We start from the raw sequence: 25,590 nt of genomic DNA, 5'->3' as shown, positions 1-25,590 counted from the left end.
GAGATTAACATTAGTATGGGTAGACTGAATAATGACGTTTATTCTCCCTAAATTGGGTGGGCTCATCCAATCAATTCAAGTCCTGAAAAAGGCTGAGTAAAACTCCTTCATGACTTGCTTGTGTTGAGATATTAGTCTTTTCTGGCCTTCAGACTTGAACTGAAACATTGGCTTTTCTTGGGTCTCAAGCCTGCCAGCTTTCAGACCACAGCTGTAACACTGACTCTCCTGGGTATCTCTCTCCATAGACATACATTACTGTTTCTATTTCTTTGCAGAACCCTAACTAATACGCTGACTCAACAGGATCAGGAAGAAATGAGCTGAGCTGTGCCAATCAAGTGCATTATCCAGATAATGAAAGTCAGTCCCTGCAGAAGTTGATCTTTTAGAAACTGGTCTGCTAACAATGTGAGTGTGATCAGGTGACGTGATAACACTTCTGCAATATAAAATAATGAGCCAAATTACGAATGCTTTTACAATTAGTTCTAGAAGCAATTCCTCACGTTCCATCCCCAAAGTCTAAGATTCTATCTTATAAAACAAGCTTACATAGCCATTCTCAGAATCAATTTCAGAAGCAACAGCATAAAGTTTGAAATGTGTTTACCTCCAAGGGAATTATGCAAGAATTTAAAAATCCTTCTCATTTCCTTACAATTAGTTTTTGAGGACTGAAGGACTCATCATTTTCATATGTTGATTCTTGTCATTATCAGTAATCAGCACATGGCATATCTACTTATTTTCCATGATTATTTTCAGGCTCTGGTGTTTTATGATTTTTAAGCTCTACTTCCACTACACAGATTAAGCTTCCAAAGCATCTGTCTTTAGGCACCAAAAGATACCCTTCGATTTCCCCAAATTCCTGACTTTACTTCCATGTGAATTTTCTCCTTGTCACTTACCTGCCCAGAAGCAGAAATTCTCCTGCCAGCCCCAGGCGCCTCATGGCCATCAGCAGACCTCTCACCGTCATGCCCTCGCAGAAGCAGGCCACCACCCGGGCCTTGGGCAGGTGACTCCTGAGCTTCTTCAGCAGTTTATCGAAGCTCTGCTCCCCCGCGTTGCTATAGATTTTGTAAGAGTGAGCGATGCAAATCCCTTCCTTGGCTGACATATCTTTGAACGCTTCCATCCCACTTTCTCCATAGTTGCCTGTGTGGAAACAGATAAGCAGAGGGGAGAGTGTTGGATTCATTGGGTAGAGTTGGAATGCCGAAGTGCTGGGAGCATGAAGGTCACCTGGTAGTGTTGGATTTGGAACCTGAAGACCTGAGTGAGGTTTTGCTTTTTCACTGACTTGCTTATCTGGGCAGTTTACAATGAAACTACAGGATACATATATGCATTGATCATTTAAAACTTTTTCACTCAGAGAGAATATTACAAAAATACAAGCAATTTGGCTCCCCCTTTGACTCAAAAAAACTCATATTCTAATGTGAGATGATGGAAAATATTTATCTGCTATCTTTTCATTCTGTATCACTTCATTTTGTTTCTCATTATATGATCTTCTTACCCCACCGATTCAGATTTTTGTGTTTAAAGACATTATACACAGATGCAATACATATACTTTATATAGTATAGATGTACAAATATCTTAGAGTATTTTATTTTATAGAATATTATCCATATATTTCATAAATAATCATGAGAGCTTGTGGTTTTATCCCAAGTGAAAATTCCAGATCCTTGATTGAGATTTTAGTCTTGTCACAGATAAATGTATTAGCTCATTTAAAACATTTAAAGTTTTATTATATATAACCATTGAAAAATTACCGATATATGGGGGAATAATTCCAAAGTATTTTGCAACGTTTTGGGGTTAAGGACTGATGGTGGCCTTTTAAAATTATGAAACATGGGGATCAATATTGACAATCACTTATAGGCCAGGAAGTGTATCAAGATTATTATATATGTGACCTCATTTAACTCTCAGAAGAATATATTGAGAAATATATTATGACCTCCTTCTACAGATAAGAAAACAGATGAGGCATTTAGGTTTACAGTGGCCCAGAGTTAATATCCCCAGTAGGTGGAAAGTTCCATTCCATTCACAGATCTGTCTAAGAGTGAAGATTCTGCTCCCTCCATTCTTCTACAGCTGACTTTTACGAGACTCAGAAGCCAAATTATATCTGTGTTTCTCTTTCCTATTTAAAGGTCATGATGCTTCAAGTTTAGATATTTTGGGAGCCTTCTGAGGCCCTATAAATTATGACAGGTTCATTTTCTGAGTTTTCAAAAGATTAGGTGGGTAAGGGCGATTGATTTGAGAAATACAGGAGACTATTACAAGACAGCCAAGCTGTGGGATGTAAGTGGCCTAGCAATCAACTAGACCTAGGAAATGGCATTTCATCAGGAGGAGTTAATCTCAAATGAACAAGCAAGTACAAGTCATTCGACTGCATACATTTCACTGTACAATGATAATAGAGATAACTTATAAATAACTACACTCATGTAACATTTTGGTGTTTGGAAAGTTAGTTCATATATATGAGCTCATGCTACTTACACCAACTCTGTGATAAAGGTACTATTATCTTCCCTTCGCAGCTGATAAAACTGAAGTTCACATTTAACAAGCAGATGGCAGAGTCTTGATTTGAAAATCTATCCTCTCCCTCCTGGCCCTGTGTGTGCTCCATCTTAGCAGGGGTGCCTTGTTGCAAATGAGAGCCTCAGACTTTGAGGGTGGGTTTTTGTGTAAGTTTATCCTCATGAACAAACTGTAAAGGGCAAAGCAGAACAGGCCAGCTTGAGTCCCAGCCAAAAACACTGGTAGGCCCAGCTGCATCTTTCCCTCTTCTCCCAGAATTAAAGCAAAAAGAAACCTCTATGATGATGGCAGGTAGGCGATGTAGTTATTTTGCAATTAACAAAGGTTAAAGGGCTCTTCCTGAAAAATGTGCAAAGGGGCCTAAATTATTAGTCTTACACTAACCTGAGTAATCTATTATTTTCTGATTACTTTTAGCCAACTCTATTTTTCAATTGACTACCCTGCACTTGATGCTTTAATTAACGCTAGGGCATTTGGATAAATAATATGATATTAGGTGCATAGTGATTGTGATGGCAATAACGAAAATTCTCAGTATATTCATAGTTAAACAACAAAAAATACCTGACAGATTTATAATCTTTAGCACCTCTCCAACAGACTTGTTTTAACATTTTTTTTTGTTTATACAGTAAGTTATATATAGAAGCACCTTGCCATAGAGAACTTTGTTATTAGAGAGATCTGAGTTCTAATGTAGCTTGGGTTGTTCTAAATCTCAGCTTTATCACCGGAAAATCACAGATAACACTGCCTAATACATGGGTATTTTGTATATTATATTTTATGTATGTAAAATATCTTATAGATAGCCTGAACCTAATTAATTGCACATATTGGGGTTATAAAGAATATTCTAGACACAGTTAAGATGCCCTCTCTTGGAGCAACTAAAACAAATCATGGAGCAAATGACATTAATACTGAACAATAGACTAAAAAATAAGCTTAAACTAGTGGGGGAAATATGATTTTGTTAGAGCAAAGCCCAAGAATTATTCTTTAAAATTAAAACAGGAAACAGTTGCAATATATGTGTAACATAAAAATTTCTTCAGAATACTCATTTTGAGTTAATAAAAGAAACCCATTCTAAGTTGGGAATTAAAAATGGGAATATGTATTCCAATAAAATTGGGAGGCTTGTAGTATTTAGATTTTCAGTAGTTGATATAATGACTACATTTTAGAATTGTATATTTAAAAATAAAGGAGAGGGCTTCCCTGGTGGTGCAGTGGTTGAGAGTCCGCCTGCCAATGCAGGGGACACGGGTTCGTGCTCCGGTCCGGGAAGATCCCACATGCTGCGGAGCAGCTGGGCTCGTGAGCCATGGCCGCTGAGCCTGTGCGTCCGGAGCCTGTGCTCCGCAACGGGAGAGGCCACAACAGTGAGAGGCCCACATAGTGGAAAAAAGAAAGGAAGAAAGGAAGAAAGGAAGAAAGGAAGAAAGAAAGAAAGAAAGAAAGAAAGAAAGAAAGAAAGAAAGAAAGAAAGAAAGAAAGAGAAAGAAAGAAAGAAAGAAAGAAAGAGGAAGAAAGAAAGAAAGAAGGAAAGAAAGAGAAAGAAAGAAAGAAAGAAAGAAGGAAAGAAAGAAAGAAAGAAAGAAAGGAGAAACTATAAAAATTTCATAGGCTTCTTGAAGAAAATGAAATAGATTTCAAGCACCGTATAGAATGAGAAAAATGGTGAGGAAGCAAAGATTTATTTTTCCAACAAGGAAACAAAGGTGCTAGAAAAAGGAAGATATGGTGTAAAATATGAAACTAGTCTGTGGCTTCAACTAAGCATCTGGCAAAAGTAAGAAGGAATCTATTAGACATTCTTCTTTAAGTAGCAGAGGGTCTGTGGCTTGGAATTATGAGAAGAAAATGTAATCGTAGTCCGACTTGACTCTTAGCTCACACTATTTATAATTGTAATGATGCAAATGTCAATTATTAATTTTCAACTGTATAAGTCCACATATAGGCAAGGTAGACTTATTATGCAATAGAAAATATATGTTACCAACCTTACCAATGAAAATTACAGCAGAGGAAGATTTTAGGTTGAGATGTGGAAGCAGGGAGAGTTGATGAGAAAGGGAAGGTTATTAAAATACTCCACTCATTATTTGGAAGTTAAGATATACAGAAAGCAAGAGAGAGATGATTAACAGAATTATTTGAATCTGAAAAAAATGAGATTAATCTAATAATACAATTATATTGAGAAGAAATAAGAATATATGTGAATTAAGAGATGTCTACTTTCCATAAATTAAGAAGTAGGCATTAAAAAAGTAAGCGTAGGGGCTTCCCTGGTGGCACAGTGGTTGAGAGTCCGCCTGCCGAGGCAGGGGACACAGGTTCGTGCCCCAGTCCGGGAAGAACCCACGTGACGCGGAGCAGCTGGGCCCGTGAGCCATGGCCGCTGAGCCTGTGCGTCCGGAGCCTGTGCTCCGCAACGGGAGAGGCCACAACAGTGAGAGGCCCACATAGTGGAAAAAAGAAAGGAAGAAAGGAAGAAAGGAAGAAAGGAAGAAAGGAAGAAAGGAAGAAAGAAAGAAAGAAAGAAAGAAAGAAAGAAAGAAAGAAAGAAAGAAAGAGAAAGAAAGAAAGAAAGAAAGAAAGAGGAAGAAAGAAAGAAAGAAGGAAAGAAAGAGAAAGAAAGAAAGAAAGAAAGAAGGAAAGAAAGAAAGAAAGAAAGAAAGAAAGAAAGAAAGGAGAAACTATAAAAATTTCATAGGCTTCTTGAAGAAAATGAAATAGATTTCAAGCACCGTATAGAATGAGAAAAATGGTGAGGAAGCAAAGATTTATTTTTCCAACAAGGAAACAAAGGTGCTAGAAAAAGGAAGATATGGTGTAAAATATGAAACTAGTCTGTGGCTTCAACTAAGCATCTGGCAAAAGTAAGAAGGAATCTATTAGACATTCTTCTTTAAGTAGCAGAGGGTCTGTGGCTTGGAATTATGAGAAGAAAATGTAATCGTAGTCCGACTTGACTCTTAGCTCACACTATTTATAATTGTAATGATGCAAATGTCAATTATTAATTTTCAACTGTATAAGTCCACATATAGGCAAGGTAGACTTATTATGCAATAGAAAATATATGTTACCAACCTTACCAATGAAAATTACAGCAGAGGAAGATTTTAGGTTGAGATGTGGAAGCAGGGAGAGTTGATGAGAAAGGGAAGGTTATTAAAATACTCCACTCATTATTTGGAAGTTAAGATATACAGAAAGCAAGAGAGAGATGATTAACAGAATTATTTGAATCTGAAAAAAATGAGATTAATCTAATAATACAATTATATTGAGAAGAAATAAGAATATATGTGAATTAAGAGATGTCTACTTTCCATAAATTAAAAAGTAGGCATTAAAAAAGTAAGCGTAGGGGCTTCCCTGGTGGCACAGTGGTTGAGAGTCCGCCTGCCGAGGCAGGGGACACAGGTTCGTGCCCCAGTCCGGGAAGAACCCACGTGACGCGGAGCAGCTGGGCCCGTGAGCCATGGCCGCTGAGCCTGCGCTCCCGGAGCCTGTACTCCGCAACAGGAGAGGCCACAACAGTGAGAGGCCCGCGTACTGCAAAAAAAAAAAAAAAAAAAAAGTAAACATATATTCATACTACTTAGAAATATGAAAGTGAAAACCAGAAAAGAAAAATGTAAAGTGCTCTTTCTTACTTTAAGCCATTCTGAATGACATGATTTTGAAAAATATTAAAGTACAAGTTTGATGAAAAAATTTTAAATAACAGACTTAAAAGTTATTGAAATTGCAGAGAGATATGGAACATTTAAAATGGAATGCCAAGTGAACATTACTGAAAAAAGAAATTCAGCATGCTGATAGTGAGGATAAAATTTTCCTGTAATTTCCTTAAATCAAATGTAAGAGTAAATATTAATTTATAACTTTTAGATATCTTTGTATATTTCTGGTGGGATATACTCACATTCAATTATTAAAATACAATCTCTATAATGAAAATAACTTGAGAACTTGGGGGTAGCTAATTTTGTAAATAGAATTATTATAGAGCAAAATTGATCAGAATCAAATTTTATCTCAAACAATTGCTTAGATATCACTTTGTTTTGGTTCTATGTTTTTATCACATCAGTTAGATTTGGCTACATTGTACGCATTTTATTTTCCATTTCAACCACAGAATGAGAGCCTAATGGATAAAAATATAAAATAGGATCAAGGTTATTTTTTTTCTTATATCATGAAAGATACCAAACCTGAAGCCATGGCAGAATGCTTAATTCACATTTATTCTAAGAGCAGATGCTCTACTTAAAATCATATTAGTCATTTCTAGTATGCCAGAAAGACTTTACAATTGAGATGGTTTTCAACAAGATGTCACATCTAAATTAAAATAGAAAAGTCCAGTTAATTTTCCTTCCTCCAGTCAAATCACCTTCTACTTACTGTTCCTTTAATATCAAGCTCAAGGAATCCCTCTGCAAAGTCTGCCCAACCTGTGTATCCCTTCCTATGTTCCTCATTTGATCTTACAATAGAAAATTGTCTTTACTTGTGTCTGCTCCTTTAAGACTGTATACCTTTGGGACATAAATTTTATTCTCTTGTGTATTCTTAATTCCTCAAAGGGGCCTAGAAGATAACTAACGCAAGTTGAATAAAAAAATAAGTGAATGAATGAGTGGTACAAAGTAATCAGCACCAAGTGGGAATTTGCCAGATGAAAATATTTGTGCAATTAATTATCCTACCTCTCATCAGAACTGCAACATTTGTGTCTAGAATGTATCACTCTATTGAGTGATTATGTAATGTTATTCCACTTAAAATCTGAAGGACAGAATTGTACAATAGTCAAAACAGTCAGAACATCTAGATTTTTTTCCAATGGCTTCAGTGTTCCCCTGGATAATAAGAGATTCTAATATTTTAACCTCAAATGCTATTTAAAGCTAGTTGCTTTCACTAGTACTATTTGACCTGTATTATGTCAGCTGGGATCTGGAAGCATCTGACTCCATTTGTGCCTACAAAGTACACAATGCAAACAAGACTTGCTAAAGAATAACTTTAAATTTTTCTTCTAACCTAAGAGATTCTTTGCACTTTATGTTTAAAGGCACAGGCATGGAACAATCCTTTAGTATGCAATGCATAACCATAGACCACTGCTATTTCAGGTGGCACCACTTCACTTTCAGTAGATACTGTGCTACTGTGGATTAAACATACTTCTGGATAAAGATAATAGAGAATGGCAACATAGATAGGCTACATCTGGTGAATGAGGTATTTTTCTTGCAAAATATCTATTGGAGATATGGCTCAAATTTATAAATATGTGTGTTGAAGAAACTGATTGTAAGAATAAAAATTAAATTAATAGAATCATACTAAAAAGATAAATAATTTTCCTTTCTCTGACATTCGTTTCCTTTTTTCCATTGTACTCTTACTTCTCCCACCATAATCAGACCCCCATTATTCCCTTCATAGAAACTTACTTGGGAACATACCTCTTATCATCTCCTATGTCTCATTTTGAGGGGGGTGGTCTTCTTATTATGCTCTTTCATGTGTAGCTCAGATGGCTCACATGTCCCCACTTATTTACTTTTATTCATGATGTTCTTTCTACTTGGAATACCCTTTTCCCATTTCTTTATGTTGAAATCTTACCCATTCTTTCTGGTTCAACTCAGTTGCCCAGACTGTATGTAACTTACTTAGGATAGACCACATCTTCTCCATAGCGCCACCTAGCGATGCTTGTGGAACTAAACTGACATACTCCACCATGCTTTACAAGGATTAATTAATTACGTACAGGTATGATACTAGGCACGTGGTAGACTCTAGATATTTACACATTTTAGCCTAGTGATCTATTTTATAATACTGAAGAGCATCATTTTTGTTACTTATAATTGCTAGAAAATTTTATAATTGTAGTTCCTTCACTTTTTTTTTTTTTTTTAACCATGCAGGATCTTAGTTCCTCCACCAGGGATCAAACCCACGCCCCCTGCAGTGGAGGCACAGAGTCTTAACCTCTTAACCACCGGACCGCCAGGGAAGTCCCTCCTTCACCTTTATGACAAGGCTGATCACTAATGATTTATTTGATATTGAGAATTTGATTAAAACTATAACCCATGATATTAATTTTTTTTCCTTAGGAAAACATAATCCACTTCATATAATGTGTTTCATTAGGGGACTTCTAAGGAGATTTCCCAGAGTCAGATAATGAGTCATGGTGCTAAGTATGATAACGTATTAGACTTAATTTGAAATATAAATTCTGTATTCTATATTCTGTACATATATTTATGTTACTTGCTTTATATATTTATTTATTATATTTTGGATATATTTGTATATGCTATTTTCCAAAACTGTAAGCCCCTTGAGAGTACTAGATGCACTTATTTAACTATGTATCATCACATAATAGTTATTCAGGGATTTCTTGAATAGAAAATATGGTACAGAAAGATAAGAGTAAAAGTTTGGAAGAGTTAATTTATTTGTTCAAATACAATCATCACGTGGATGCTAAAAAAATGTAAAAACTACTCTTTCAGAAAGTATTCACTTTAGGAAATTTAATTCACTTAAGAAAAAGCTATTGAGCTTGGCCTTCCATATTAGAGCTTTTTTCCCTTTTATTTGACCCAAACTGTCTTTTTTTTCAAAAAGGAGATTAAGATTCTCAATATAAATAATAATTTATAAATACATTCCAAATGGCTTTTACTCCTAATATCCTGTTGCTATTATAAACAGTGTATTTTGTTGACAACTACTAGTGAAGAAAAATGCTGCCATTTCTCATTGGAGTTACTGCCTGGCATGATACCATCCCCCTAAAATATGTGTGGGCAGGATTAATCAGTCAGTGTAATCACCACTTCCCATCCTTTCATGGGGCCATAAACGTTCATCAAGGGATCTTAGCCAAAACTGCCCATATTGAGTGTGCTGTGTCTTAGTCAATCTAGTGGTTAGTTAAACAGCCAGGAGGGAGAAAACCCAAAGAGATAAACACCTCTTCTTATTTTATTACTATCTCTTTATAAAGATGTTTCCCTTTTCAAAAATGTATGTCTTTTCCCAATATAGCCACATGTACAATGAGTATGGCAATTTCAAACTCTATATTGCATTCATTTGTTTACATTTACTTCCTGGCACTAGACAACAAAGTTCTTCAATGTAGGTGTTTCTATCCTCACAACAAAACTATATATAAATATATCATATACTCTCATCAAGACTCCACAAATTATGGCAAATGCCTTTGCCATGAAAATCTTTGCTAACAAACAGATTTCCAAGTTTTGGTTCCTTTTTTTTTTCCCAAATCTTACCCTTGAGTTTTTCTGTGACATGACCCACATAGCAGAGTACTCAGTGTGAGGCAGGACATTATTGAATCTCATCCAGGGTGTTTTATTATTGCAAGTACTAGAAGGATTTCATTTAGCGAATTCACTTTAGGCATTACACCAGGCATGGAGTATGTAAGCAACATTCAATCAACACTCCAATAGTGATTCAGAAAAATAAAGCTAGTAGAGCATAACTTAGTAACTTAGATTTTGGACTACATATAAAAATATTATTTATGGGAATACTAACCGGGGATATAAGATATTGTCAGAAGAGTAAGCACCAAGTGCATTACTGAGTGGTATACTATGTTGCTGAATTTTTCTTTTGGCTACCAGGAATGGGGCTAGAAAAAGAAGTTTGATCTTCAGAGCAAAGGTACAAGTTGACCATTCAAATTCATACATGGCAGATAACATGAAATCAAATCAATGAAATAAAAATATATGAGAGTTATAACTGTCACCCATGTCGATTACAGCAAGTATGAGTGTCATCTTTGGTTCTGTAATGTAGGTTGCTGAACCTTGGAATCAAAAGTTGTGATATCTAATCCCTCCAATAACTCTAGTTCATACAATTGGGTTTAACTGAGATAGACAAAACTGAAAGAGAATCAAGTTTTGAGAAAAAAATCAAGTTTTAGAATTTATTTTTAATTTACTTTTAAATTTCTGCCAAGTAGAAATGCCAAATCGGAAATTGAATAAGGACATTCTGGCTCAGAAAATAGGAGTTAAAATTGGAACTATTTGGGATCATCAGAATATGGATAGCAACAGTAATAGATCAAAGTGTAGGATGTGAAAGAAGAGAGCTCTGATTACACCCTAAAGAATTCAAATATTTATGCATTAATTGAGAAGGCAAAGCTGACAAAGACAATGGAGAAGAAGAAACCAAGAGAACGTATTGTTATGGGAACGAAAATAACAACGTGCTTTTACTTTCTTTTGGACATTAACAGTGTGACTATTAAAGTGGAAAAAATCCACTGATTTTGGCGACACAGTCAAAGCCATAAAGGAGTAGGCTGTGTGTAATAGGAGTCAGAGAGTGAAGACAGTAGATTTGTACAACTTTTTTTGAGAGTTGTTTGGCAGTGAAGAAGAGCAAAGAAGTATGATGGTAATTGGAAGAGAAAGTGGAAATCAAAGGAGGGATTTTGTTTGCTTATTTCTAGAGAGGGGTACCTTAGGGAAAGTGCTTAGACCAGAACATGGGGCAGAGTAAGCACTCACAGTACCTGATAGTTTTAATCACCATCATCATCATCAACATTTATCTAGATCTTGTGGAATTAACTGGTAAAAGGTTAATAATATGTACCAAGTACTGTACTAGTCACTTCAAATAAAAATAGTCATAATAGTAACTCTTACTATTATTATTTAAACCAACCAATCCTATGAGGTAGCTATTATTTTCCACATTTATAAACAGAGAGTTTATGCTGAGAGAATTTGCCAAATAATTGAGAGCTAGTGAGCAGAAGAGCTGAAATTTCATCTTTCATCTGTTAAATTTCAAAGCCCATGCTCTTTTCCTACAGTAGATTATTACCCTTGAAGCACTGAGAGAGAATTGCTCAATTTAGTTCTGTGGTTCTTCCAAAGGTGCTCACCCACCACTAAGTATTTCATTTGAATCCGATGCCAGATACTACCAAATTGAATTCATCTAAGCAAACATAGTATTTAACAAATAAGTTTTTTGCCCAATTACTAGAAATATTATAGACATGTGTGGTTTAGCACCAAATGATCCAATCCATATCATTACTGAGAATTGACATTTAAACATCAGAGTCTTCCTACAAAATATACAATGCTTAACTGTAGCTTATCTATAGACAAAGACCTGTAAAATAAGAGGAGGCTTTCAGAAACAGACACGCCATACACCTGTTACTAATTACCTAAATCTTCGCTGTGGAGGGAGGAAGGACTTCAGAGGGACAGCGGGAATGGAAAAACTTGATTTTTATATTTAAAAATATACAGTATTTTAATTATTAAAATACTTGTTACTATAGCTTAAATAGAGATCTGCAAAGTGAAAACATATCACTTTATTAATCTTCTAAAAAAATGGTGTTTTTGCCTTGATTCTTTCTGGCTATTCTTCCTAGAGGAAAATAAAAAGTTGAGACAGAAGCTATGACCCAAATTCCCACTCTAACCTTCCAGGATTCAACTTCCTCTGCTTTCTTTGTAAGCTGTCAACTTCAGAGCTGAAACCTGCTGGAGTGCATGTCTCATTAGGAGAGATTCCATTTCCACAGAAAGGACAAATCTCTGTACGGAACTGTGTGTCAATGGGTCGGGTAGGTTGGTGAGTTTCTCACCGTGCCTCTGTTTTATCTCACTGGTCACCTCTGATCCTCGATTCTAACTGGATCTAATGACAACACAGAAATTCACTCATCACCAGCTGAAAGCAGAAAATCCTTTGCCGCACAGCCAAAACCGCTCACACTTGGCAGCCTTTGCTCAAAAGAAGTAACTTCTTTGACAGCAGCTCGTGGCCTCAGCCACAACCTTCTCCAGTTGAGATCTGCACTGTGTGGGTTCTGTGGTTGCTAGAATCCCTCTGGAAGAACTCAGTGACTACCACAGTACTGAGAGGAGGAACTCATTTTGGAAATATCTGTCTGGACCATCATTCACTGGAGGATTCAGAAATGAGTAGAAGGAACTGAAGTGTAGTGTAATGGCTGTGCTGTTGTTACTGTTGCCAAATTCTGAGCTCTATTCAGGAGAGGGTCATCCATGCTGTGTTCTAGGGTTATGGCCTTAGTGACTGTCATCTGTAGATAAGACCTCTGCTGTCCAATACGGCAGCATCGGCCATATGTGGCAAATAAGCATTTGACATGTAGCTAATTCAAATTGAGACACTGCTGGCATAAAAACAAAATAGATTTCAAAGACAGTATGAAAAAAACAATGTAAAATATCCCATTAATATTTTATAATATTGATTATATGTTGAAATGACAAAGTTTTGGATGTATTGGGGTAAATAAAATGTGGTTTAAAAATTAATTTCACTTCTTTTAATCCTTTCTTAAAATCACACACATAGCTAGAATTATATCTTTATTAGAGAGTACTGAATTATACATATAAAGAGAAGATTTATATCCTATACATTTCAGGGTAGAATGTAAACTTCTTAGGACACTCTATGACATCCAGGACTTTTATTATCTATCATCTAGGCTTTTTCTCCAGCCTCACTGCTTGTCTTTTCTTTATGTATTGAATATATGGCACATTCTTCAGCCATACCAAAGAATATATAGACCACCAAATACACCATGCTTTTTCACATCTCTAAATTTCACAACACTCCTTGCTCTTGAGATGTTCTTCTGTTTAATTCCTGCTCATACTTCGAGACTCAGCTGAAAAGTGACAGAATTCTCTAGCGCCCTAATTCAAAGTAGATATCCTCTACTGTTCTCTCATTGCCAACCCTCACTTCAATGTCACAAGATTTTTCATGTTTTATTGTAATTATTTATTAGTTTGACTTTCTACGAGGCTGTGAGCTAATCAACAAAAGGGATCACATCTTAATTAATTACCCTTTTTTCTCCAGAGCCTTGGTGGCCTAAGTATTTGTTGAATAAATGCACTTTAGAAGATGAGTACTGACTTTTTCCAACAGCTTTATAAAGATATAATTGATATATAACATTGTGTAAATTTAAGGTGCAAATGTGATGATTTGATATACATAATTATTACCACAGTGAGGTTAGCAAACCTATCCGTCACTTCACATAGTTACCTGTTTATTTTTGGTGAGAATATTTATGATCTACTCTCTTAGCAACTTTCATGTGTACAATACAGTACTGTTAACTACAGTCATTGTGTTGTACATGATATTCTTAGAACTTATTAATCTTATAAGATGAAGTTTGTATGTTTTGACCAACAACTCCCCATTTTCCCCACGTTCCCAGCCCTGGGCAACTCCCCAATTTACTCTTTGTGTCTATAAGCTTGGCTTTTTATTCCACAAAGATGTGAGATCATACGTATTTGTGTTTTTCTGCTTGACTTATTTCACTTAGCATGCCCTCAAGGTTCATTGACTTGTCATTCATAAATTATTATTGAGCAGTGACTATGAATAGCGTGCAAAGAAGCTCTGGTATGGAAGCTACTCTGCATTCATTGTGACCCAAAAGGGCTAGAACTGGACTTAGATAAGACCTATGAGGAAGGGCAGCACTGTTTAGTAACCTGTGCCTTGGACAGAGTGAGGAGATAGTGTTTGAAATCTTGTTCTTCAACTTATCACCTGCATGGTCTCTGTGAATTTGTCTCTTTATCTATAATATAATATACACAGGATCCACAAAATGGGATTTTAGATCTGCCTCCTACATTGTTTTATTAAGTTGTAATAATTATAGAGTTTTAGCCATTTTATTCATTTTTCTTACAGGTGCTTGCTCACATTTCAATTTTCTGTTTCTCAATATATACTCCATTTCAAATTCCATTTTCCATTTCTCAATATACATTCCATTCCAAATTTCATCACTGAATCTTGTGGATAATTCCCAAGCTAAGTTTTCTTTGTAAAATTAAGTATGTTTCAAGAGTCAGAAATTCTACTTAATGCAGAGTTACTGGAAAGGTGTTAGGTAACATTATGAAAACTAGTCTTCACTAAAGTGGGAAATTCTGCTACTTATGTAACTATTCCTCATTCAGTCATCTGTTCCACCTAATTTCTCAGACATTATATTAAGTATCAGCTGGTCTTTTGAGATATTCCACCCTTTTGTAAGATCTGCTTATTCTGATCAAGATTTTATTTTCCTCCTCCAGTTACTCATGTCCATTTGTTAAAAGATTGCAATAATGGCAATAACTTTCCACCAGACACAAGACATGCATTTTGACCATATGTATCAAGCCAAAGAGAACAAAACTCACTAAATATATTTCTAAAAGAATTAAAATTTTTACTGATAATAATTGGAACCCTGTGGGGAAGAAATGTACAGTTCCTTGTTAATCAGAGTCACCAATTATTGTTTTGTTTTGTTTGCTTTTTTTTTTTTTAAATACCAAAAATTCCCAAGGAGTATCTGTTCTAAAGCAAGGGCAAAAATCTCCTGGCCTGGGTCCACAAGGGTTGTGATTTTAGCTCTCTTCTAGAAAGAAGCCCAATTTCAAGCATTTGTATGTTGACTCCAGGGTTTTATATACTGATAAATGCTACTAAAACTCTTGCTTAATCTGAGGAAAAAAGGGGGTAGTTGGAGGAAGACTGACCAGTTTACTAGTTTCCTAATCTTAGGCAGTTTCCATTGATCCCAGATTCAATACCTTTAAGAGGAATCCCACTCAATGTCCAAGAATTTACTGAAATGAATAAAAAAATAAAAACTATATAAGGCTGGAGGAGGGGGCAGGTACATAAATAAATGTCAGTTAATATAATATTAATAAGCATATAGAGGGGGCTGATATAAGAATGTCTGTATATATATAATGATAGGCATTTTTATATATGTTTGTATATGTATGACAGATATTCATATCCATATATGATATACACACACACGTACATATGTATACATATATATGTATATAACATAATAAAGGTACAAAGTACTGGTTGGACATAGGTGTTAGAGTTCAAAGGAAGGAAAAATTCCTTCTAATTGGACACAGGTGATGAGACCTATATACTACACATTCTTTTACACCTTCTGTTTCCCTCTTCAATGATGTCTGGGTAATTTTAATTTTTATATTTGAATGGCAAATAGCTTAGTTATGCCCTATTTCAAAGGGCTAGTTTAGTCAAGTGAAGTAGATGTTATCAAGCTTTTCTCCACCTGCCCCACATGATTATGAGAAGTATCTTAGCCTAGGTCCTGCATAACGCAAGGCTGAGGGAAACAAAGAGTGAGAGGGAAGAAGAGGAAGCTAATACAAGAGTGCGTCACTGAGGCTGTTTGCTCATTTCATGGGACCATCTTACAGAGGTCATAAAGACTGATTCTCAAGGCTGTGTTCAGGAGGAAGGGAGAAGAATATGTCCTCAGTCTCTTACTTGCCAATGGTTAAAGACTGCCTCCACAGGGCATTATTTCCCGTATTCTTTCTTATCATGAATTGGCTCCACACTGCCTTAGCAAGGTAGCTCCTCAGGAGATAGTCAGAGGTGGGTACAGCAGACAGGAGGCAAGGCACTACTGAGCTGCACCCATGTGCAATTATTTCAAGTCCATGTAAAGTTGGTCACTGCATCACTGGCCGAGAGTAAAACAAAGAACAAAGACCTAGAAATCAGTGAAGTCAAGATGTGAAGTGATATCTGATACAGGTGAGGAAAAACACTGGTGTTATTTAAACTATTTTCAAATACCTCTGTTTCTTAGCTTTTGACAAGGAGTTTACTTGACTCCCATGATATGAAGGACATCTGGTGGTAAATGTTTAACGACTACCTCTCTGGAGAGTGTGTGTGTGTGTGTGTGTGTGTGTGTGTGTGCGTGTGTGTGTGTGTGCGTGTGCGTGTGTGTGTTACAAATTTTACTGATTATAAAATAAAGTAGCTTACAGTTTAGAAATAACAAAATATACAATCCTCTTTATTATAAAATGCCTTCACTGAATTTTGCCAAAATCTTCTGCCAGTAGCCAATGTATGGTACAATTGACTAATCAGTGTATTTCTGACATGAATGGTGACTGAAATTTTTATATATGTTAAGATGTTTGATGAATAAGTTGTATGTCAGAACTTGGCTCACCAATCAATGATACAAGTAACTCCTTTGTTAAATTGGAAAATAGTTTCAAAAACTAGAATATTCCTTTTTATTCTTATATTGTGCTATTCCCAAGATGGTTACAGACATGACACACTTCTATGTTTAATCTGAATTAACATTTTCTTCATCACTTTCTTAAGTCTAGACAATAAAAATCAAGTCTTGATTTTTAGCGTGCCCATTTCGATGGTGTAAATATTCCCACTATGACTAATTTCAATCTACCAATGGTAGGTGACTGAACATGGAGCTGGAAAAAGATGCACAATGGCATACCAATATATAGTCTATTGACCATATAAATCCTATGGCTGTAAATAGCTTAAAGAGTACAGAAGACAGTAAAATGTGGTCAAATCATTAGTAATAATGTTTTTAATTAGAATTTTCTGATATTTTACTTCTTTAAAATAATTTATGTAATATAACTTAATGTTTAATAATGGCCATGCTTAACAAAAGGCTATTGCAAATTTAACAATTCTCTTGTGCATATTTCCACGAGTTATTGCCAGCACCAACACTGGACTATGCCAATAGAATCTCCTAAGATTCTGCTAGCCAATATCTGTCATATTTTCAGTTACTCTAGGGCTTTTAAAGGGCCACTGTACTTACAGTGGCAATAATAGAGACTTCCTTTGTAAAAAGATCCAGTACAATAAAGGTGGAAGTCTGATGGTGGAGAGAAGATTATATCACTTCTGACTGAATATGTCAGGAGAATGCCTGTGCATAAAGTAGAATTTAAGTTTGGCCTTGCAGAAGGAGTGGATTTTGGCAGTCAGGAGATGGCATTCCAGATGGAGCACACAGAATGACACAGGTAGGCTGAGGTGGGTAAATGTGTGGCGAAGATCCAGTCTTCCCACTGCAGAGGCTGTAAGAAGGGAGGACCAGAAGTAGGCTAGGATCGCAATGGGAAAGACCCTATTTTATCAGATAAAGAGGTACATTAGAAGGGGTTTGCAAAAGTAGTGACATTATGTGAACTGCACTTAAGAAAGAGTATTCTAGCAATAATGAGACAAGAGAGTGGAGTGATTGTCCAGAGAGAAACAACAGAGTTTTATAATTACAAATTTAGTAGTAATAAGGGACTGAATTAGGATGGGGACAATGGAAGCAAAGACATGATAGTATGCAGGGCCACTCGGTAATATTGCTCAGAGAGTATTGACATTCACATGGAACACAAAGTGAATGATGGTCTTTGGAATTATGCTTTGTGGTCTTTAAGACAAAACACTGACACATTATTACTTCATGTGAGATTAGATAAGAGAGAAAGCAGGAAGCTTAGTTTGGAGGTTAATGAGGTAGTCCAGGTGAGAAACGATGGTAACTTGAAAGTGGTGGCAGTGGACATTACATCCTACACGGACTGTTCAGTTTTGGTCATGATCCCAGAGCACTGTTTGCCTTTGTTATGGGTCGAATTGTGGCCTCCCAAAGTTTATATGTTGAAATCCTAACCCCCAGTGCCTCAGACTGTTACTGCATTTGGAGATAGGACCTCTGAAGAGGCAACTAAGGTAAAATGAGGTCATATGGTTGGATAGTCCCAAATCCATTATGACCAGTATTCTTTTAAGAAGAGGAGATCAGGACATAGACATGCACAGAGGGAAGAACATGTGAGAAGACAGGCATCCACAAGCCAAGGAGTAAGGTCCTAAGAAGGAACCAACCCTGCTAACACACTGATCTTAGATTTCTAGTCTCCAGAACTCTGAGGAAATAAATTTCTGTTGTTTAAGCCACCCAGTTTATGGTTCTTTGTTGTGGTTGTCCTAGCAAATTAATACAGCCCTCTGAAGCTTACCAAAACTTCCAGTCACGAAAGGTACCCAAATTCTTAGGCAAGATAAAAATGACTATAATTTTGTTGTCAGAGGCATCGTACTATCTGGAAAAGATACTGGCCTTTGCAATATAGATGGAATTTGAATCTTGCATCTGCAGATTCCTAGATAGATGAGCCCAGACAACTCAGAGCATATGAGCCCAGAGCATAGCAAAGATTTCCTTCTTTTTCTATGCTCTGGAATAATTAAAGTAACATTGAGGTTTTCTGATCTTTAAAAGTTGGTTAGCGTTCTCCTGTGAAATCATCTGGCCTGGTGATTTTCTGTAGTGGAACTTTTAAACTTCTTTATTTCCTCTCTGACCCTTGTTCTATTTAGACTTGCTGTTTCTCTGAGCTTCAGTTTTTAAAATCACATCAGATGTGGTAGGACAACCACCAGCCCAATGTCTGGCCCCAAAATAGGTACTCAACAAAAGTTACTTTCTGTCCTAGCTCTTTCTTAGTTTTTTTGTTTTTGTTTGTTTGTTTTTTGTTCCTAAGAGGCAGTCACAAAACAGGCCTTAAGAAAATGGCACTAAAGTTAGATTAAGTTTAAGTCCCATTTGAATTAATCAAACCTGGCTCAAATCCTGGCTTCGTCTCTCATTTATTTCAGTACTTGGGCAAGTTGCTTAGTCTTTCTAAGCCTTTGTTAACTTATCTATAAAATTCTTATACAGTGGTTATAAGGATTAAATGTGATTTTGCATGGGAAATTCTAAGAACAAAGTTTGGCACATAAAAAAGCCTCAACAAGGGCTTCCCTGGTGGCATAGTTGTTGAGAATCCGCCTGCCGATGCAGGGTACACGGGTTCATGCCTCAGTCCGGGAAGATCCCACATGCCGCACAGCGGCTGGGCCCATGAGCCATGGCCGCTGAGCCTGCGCATCCGGAGCCTGTGCTCCGCAATGGGAGAGGCCACAACAGTGAGAGGCCCGCGCACCCAAAAAAAAAAAGCCTCAACAAGTATTGCTATTATTAATCATACACAGTTTTATAAGTTCTTTTTCTATAAGTTCTGTTTTTTTACATGCTAGTATTTGCCATCACTGTCTATGACCAGCTCCTCTTAATAGAAACTCTCCCTGTGTTGTCGCCTCTATTCTCAATTCTTCAGCTAACACTTTCGGCTCCCAATTTATACCTCCAGTTAGATACTTGGAAAATGTTCATTCAACTATTGCCAAGCATTCTTCCAAGAAATGTAAAACTAAAGCTGCTCGTTAGATAGGGTGGTACACTGAGTGTTCAGTAGTACTGCTACAAAGTAACATTTTAATGTTTCTTAAGAACATAATCCCTATTGCCCATGTAGGCACCTCAAAGAGCAAATTAGAACAGTCAACAGGGAACTTAATAGCTAAAGCATCTTGACTGGATTTACCCAGTGTTTTAATAAAATCACTCATGGTCCAATTCTCTTGTCCTCATTTTGCTGCTAATGAAATCCCAGGATAGTACCAAAGTGTTGGCTTTTTTCACTCAGTTGCACTAATGTCTGCTCTTTTCCCCACACTCTAATCCTTTAATCATACCTTTGGGATACTACAGTGTAGTAACCATTTGGGAATACCTAACACACAGGAATAGCAAATTACTCTCTGAGGCATATAGAGGCTGCCAGCATGGCTTATTTCCTCTCTGTCCCTGAAGATAACTTTGAAACTTCCCAAGCCTCCAGGCAGCATTTCTGGCTGAGAAAAATCCCTGATTAGGGAGTCCTTTCTATTCCAACGTTTCATTGAAAAAGTGAGTCAGTTTTAGAAATAATCCTAGGATTCATGACTATGTTGGGTCATGAACTCATGGAATTGTAGGCCAGCTATGAAAAAAAGGAAATGATCATGGTCATGTTTTAAGTTTAATAAGAACCTAATCTTGTTGCTACAAACATGGTATCTGTCCAGCTTCCAAGAAGCGCCTTAGTGCCATGTCTGTGCATAGTCCCTTTTCCTGGCAATAGATTCCCCTGCTTCTCTGTTTATTTGAGATAAGTATACAGTCTACTTTACACTTACAGCTCTTCAGCCCCCTGGCCTCGGTGATTAGCCTAAAGGGGTGAAATGTTACCTAAACTGTTTCTTTTTTTGGTTGTATTTTTTTTAAATTCAAGTTAATATAGGGAATCTCTTTATTCTCTGCAAAAATGTGAGCCAAGAGTAGTCAGCAGCTATGGTTCTAGACTCATGAAAAAATGAAAAGAAAGAACGATGCCCCCATGAAAAGGAGAGGAATTAAGAGGTGAAGGGAGTGGATCTGTCTATATTGGGCTCCTGGTTGTATTTGTTAGTTTCTCCTACTACATTCCTGGCTTTCACCATTACTTAAATAAATTCCCATTATTGGTTAAGCTAGTTTGACTTCAATTCCAATCTGTTTATAATGATAGTGTCCTAACTGGTATTCTAATCGAAGTAAGAAACAAGTATAAGATAAAGGAATAAATGATTTCACAGAGGTATTAGAATGTTAGTTAAGCCACAAAGGAAGGGTAGAGACAGTCAGTACTTTAGTAGATTATAGAGAATTCCACATATGAAACAGAACCTTATATAGAGTTGAAGGGAGGGATAGTGGAGATGAATAATGTTTGTAGTTGTCATCAGGTTTTTCTGAAGCACAGGGGTCTATATGGGTTAACAATGGGATAAAGCCCTAAAATACAGAAAGGTTTCAAAGCCAGGTAGAGAGTTTCAAGCTAATGCAGCAGACAGCAAAACCATTTTACATATCTAGCAGGAAAGTTCCAGAATAAAAATTGTATTAAATTATTTTTTTTTTGTCCTGGAAGAGGTATGTAGTGATGATTGGAGGTGAGAATAGTGAGAGATCTCCTAAGAAGTTACTGAAGAAATCAACTGTGAGATGACAAGGGCCTGAAATAGGACACAGGCAGCAGAAATGAAGAAGAACAAGGCACTTCTGAGAAGAGAACAGTGTTTGGCATCATAGAGGGTGGTGGAGCACAGATCAGACTCCAGAGTGCAAAAGTAAGGTGAGGGCTTCCCTGGTGGCGCAGTGGTTGAGAGTCCGCCTGCCGATGCAGGGGACACAGGTTCGTGCCCCGGTCCAGGAAGATCCCACATGCCGCGGAGTGGCTGGGCCCGTGAGCCATGGCCACTGAGCCTGCACGTTCGGAGCCTGTGCTCCGCAACGGGAGAGGCCACAACATTGAGAGACCCGTGTACTGCAAAAACAAAACAAAACAATACAAAACAAAGCTAAGATGAGGAATAGGAGGTACAGAGAGCCTTTACAGACTGAAAATTCTAGTATACGGGGTTGAAGTAGGAGGTAACCAATCTAAATTAGGTAAATCAACACTAGCATATTAGGGAAGCTTTCATCCGTGGGATATTTTCATTTGTCAGCGTAATATAAAATGCTATTTACTAAAAAAGACTGTACAGAGATTAAACCAATGGTTATAATTTTAAACTAAATGACTTCACTGCATTTTACTGGCAGTTAAACATATTGTAACTCCATAATAACCATGGGAGAATGAGGATGATTACATCCAATATACACATAAACTGAAGTTCAGAAGACTTCAATAACTTGCTGAAGATCACAAAACTAATAAATATTAGGAATCGAAATTAGGATTCTGGAACCTATCTACACTATTTCCATTTTACCACACAGAAACTTATAAATCCGATTATCATTTTGCTATTAGGAGTACCTACATTATCACTTAGAAGAAAAATGAGAAGGACAGAAAGGAAGAAATTAACTTTATTTAGCATTGTCAGGGTATTCCTGGAAATCTTTGTGAGACTAATGAGAGCTACATGTTCTAGAAGATAGTGTATTATCATATATGCAAAGAATAATGAGAAATAAAATTAACAGCCAAGGAAGAAAAGTATGTCAAGATACGGGAAACAATGCACAAACAATACGATGAGATAAATTCAGTCATCCAAGAATTATAATACAGAGAAATTATAGAAATCAGGGATAATTTAAAATTTGCATTTTATCAAACTGAGTCTTCTAAATGGTAAATTCATGATAACTTAAGGTGAAGCTGCAATGTTTTTCTCCTTCAAAGCCTCTATATTTTAGGACTTCTCTGGTGGTCCAGTGGATAAGACTCCGTGCTTCCAATGCAAGGGGTGCAGGTTCAATCCCTGGTTGGGGAACTAAGATCCCACATGCTATGCAGTGTGGCCAAAAAATAATAATAATAATAATTTTAAAAACTCTGTATTTTATAAGACCAGAAACCATAAAACTCCTAGAAGAAAACACAGGCAGTATGCTCTTAGACATTAGTCTTAGCAATATTTTTTTTGGATCTGTTTCCTCACACAAGGAAAACAAAAGCAAAAATAAACAAATGAAACTTCATCAAACTAAATAGATTTTGCACAGTGATGGAAACTATCTATAAAACAAAAAGGCTGCCTACTGAATGGGAGAATTTATTTGCAAATGATATATCCATTAAGGGGTTAATATCTAAATTATATCAAAAACTCACATAATTCAATATAAAAAAAACAATCAGATTAAAAAACGGGCAAAGGACCAGAATAGACATTTTTCTAAGGAAGATATGTAGATGGCCAACAGACACATGAAAAGATGCTCAGCATCACTCATCATCAGGGAAATGAAAATCAAAACCATAATGAGATAATCACCTCACACCCATCAGAATGGCTACTATCAAAAAGACAACAAATAACAAGTGTTGGCAAGGGTGTGGAGACAAGGGAACCTTCGTGCACTGTTGGTGGGACTGTAAATTCCTGCAGCCACTATGGAAAACCATATGGAAGTTCCTCAGAAAATTAAAAACAGAACTACCAGATCATCTAGCAATTCCACTTCTAAGTATTTATCTGAAGAAAACAAAAAAAAAATTCAAAAAGATACATGCGTCTCTATATTTTTTTGCAGCATTCTTTACAATAGCCAAGATATAGAAGCAATCTAAGTGTCCATCTGTAGATGAATGGATAAAGAAGAAGATATACCCCCCCCACACACACACATGCATGCATACATGCTGAAATACTACTCGCCATAAAAAAGAAAGAAAAATTGCCATTTGCAACAACATGGATAGACCTAGAGGTCTAAGTGAAATAAATCAGGCAGAGAAAGACAAATACCATATGACTTCATGTACATGTGGAATCTAAAATGCAAAACAAATGAACAAACAAAACAAGGGAGAAACAGACAAATAGATACAGAGAAAAACTAGTGGTTGCCAGAGGGGAGGCAGTGGGATGTTGGGCAAAATAGGTGAAGGAGATTAAGAGGTACAGACTTCCAGTTATAAAATAAATAAGTCATGGGGATATAAGGTATAGTATAGGGAATAAAGTCAGTAATTTGTAATAACTTTCTATGGCGACAGATGGTTACTAGACTTACTGTAGTGATCAAGATGTAATGTTAAGTCACTATGTTATACACCTGACACTAATATTTTTATATCAACTATACTTAAATTTAAAATGACAGAAAAAAAGCACCTCTATATTTTAAATGGTAAACCTTTTAGAATAGAACAAAATAATTTCATATGTTAATTATATTCTGAATATTAATGAAAGCAAAATAGACCATATAAAATATTTTAAGATAATCAGATCTATCTTTATAGGACAAGGCATGCTATTACAGTGTTTTAATCTTTTGTTGTTGTTGTTGTTGTTGCAGTACACGGGCCTCTCACTGTTGTGGCCTCTCCCGTTGCGGAGCACAGGCTCTGGACGTGCAGGCTCAGCGGCCATGGCTCACGGGCCCAGCCACTCTGCGGCATGGGGATCTTCCCAGACCGGGGCACGAACCCGTGTCCCCTGCATCAGCAGGCGGACTCTCAACCACTGTGCCACCAGGGAAGCCCCAGTGCTTTAATCTAAAAACCTTCCATTAAATGACAGTAAGCTGAAAGATGGACAGATCACAAATTAAACAGTAAGTATTTACTAAGCATTTATAATGGGAGGCCCTGGGCACTGAGATGCATATACAGAAAGTTGAAACAGCCCATGACTATGAGAAGTCTACATTAAAGTAAAAAAAGAAAGAAAGAAAAGCTCACTTAAAAATGGAAATAATAGGGAGGTAGAAGATGGTGGAAGAGTAAGATGCGGAGATCACCTTCCTCTCCACAGATACATCAGAAATACATCTACATGTGGAACTGCTCCTACAGAACACCTACTGAATGCTGGCAGAAGACATCAGACCTCCCAAAAGGCAAGAAACTCCCCATGTACCTGGGTAGGGCAAAAGAAAAAAGAAAAAACAGAGACAAAAGAATAGGAAGGGGACCTGCACCAGTGGGAGGGAGCTGTGAAGGAGGAAAGGTTTCCACACACTAGGAAGGCCCTTCGCGGGCGGAGACTGCGGGAGGCGGAGGGGGGAAGCTTTGGAGCCACGGAGGAGAGCACAGCAACAGGGCTGCGGAGGGCAAAGCGGAGAGATTCCCGCACAGAGGATCAGGGCCGACCGACACTCACCAGCCTGAGCAGTTTGTCTGCTCATCCGCCGGGGCGGGTGCGGGCTGGAAGCTGAGGCTCGGGCTTCGGTCAGACCCCAGGGAGAGGACTGGGGTTGGCAGCCTGAACACAGCCTGAAGGGGTTAGTGCACCACGGCTAGCCGGGAGGGACTCCGGGGAAAAGTCTGGACCTGCAGAAGAGGCAAGAGACTTTTTCTTCCCTCTTTGTTTCCTGGTGCGCGAGGAGAGGGGATTAAGAGCGCTACTTAAAGGGGCTCCAGAGACCGGCGCGAGCCGCGGCTAACAGCGCGGAACCCAGAGACAGGCATGAGACGCTAAGGCTGCTGCTGCAGCCACCAAGAAGCCTGTGTGCGAGCACAGGTCACTATCCACACCTCCCTTCCGGGGAGACTGTGCAGCCCGGCACTGCCAAGGTCCAGTGATCCAGGGGCAACTTTCCTGGGAGAACACAGGACGCG

At 37.3% G+C, this 25,590-nt stretch overlaps 1 protein-coding gene across 2 annotated transcripts in view; it reads right to left on the bottom strand.

Annotated features, from left to right (window-relative positions):
* GRM5 (glutamate metabotropic receptor 5) overlaps positions 1-25,590 on the bottom strand; it is a 565,234-nt gene that overhangs the window by 341,689 nt on the left and 197,955 nt on the right. For both annotated transcript variants that reach the window (XM_032640370.1, XM_032640371.1), the window contains exon 3: positions 915-1,164. In XM_032640370.1, coding sequence (XP_032496261.1) covers positions 915-1,164 — 250 coding nt within the window. The remainder of the gene's footprint in view (positions 1-914; positions 1,165-25,590) is intronic.

This window comes from Phocoena sinus, chromosome 8, assembly GCF_008692025.1.
Source record: "Phocoena sinus isolate mPhoSin1 chromosome 8, mPhoSin1.pri, whole genome shotgun sequence".
NCBI classification, from domain to species: domain Eukaryota; kingdom Metazoa; phylum Chordata; class Mammalia; order Artiodactyla; family Phocoenidae; genus Phocoena; species Phocoena sinus.
This window is presented reverse-complemented; position numbering and strand designations above follow the sequence as displayed.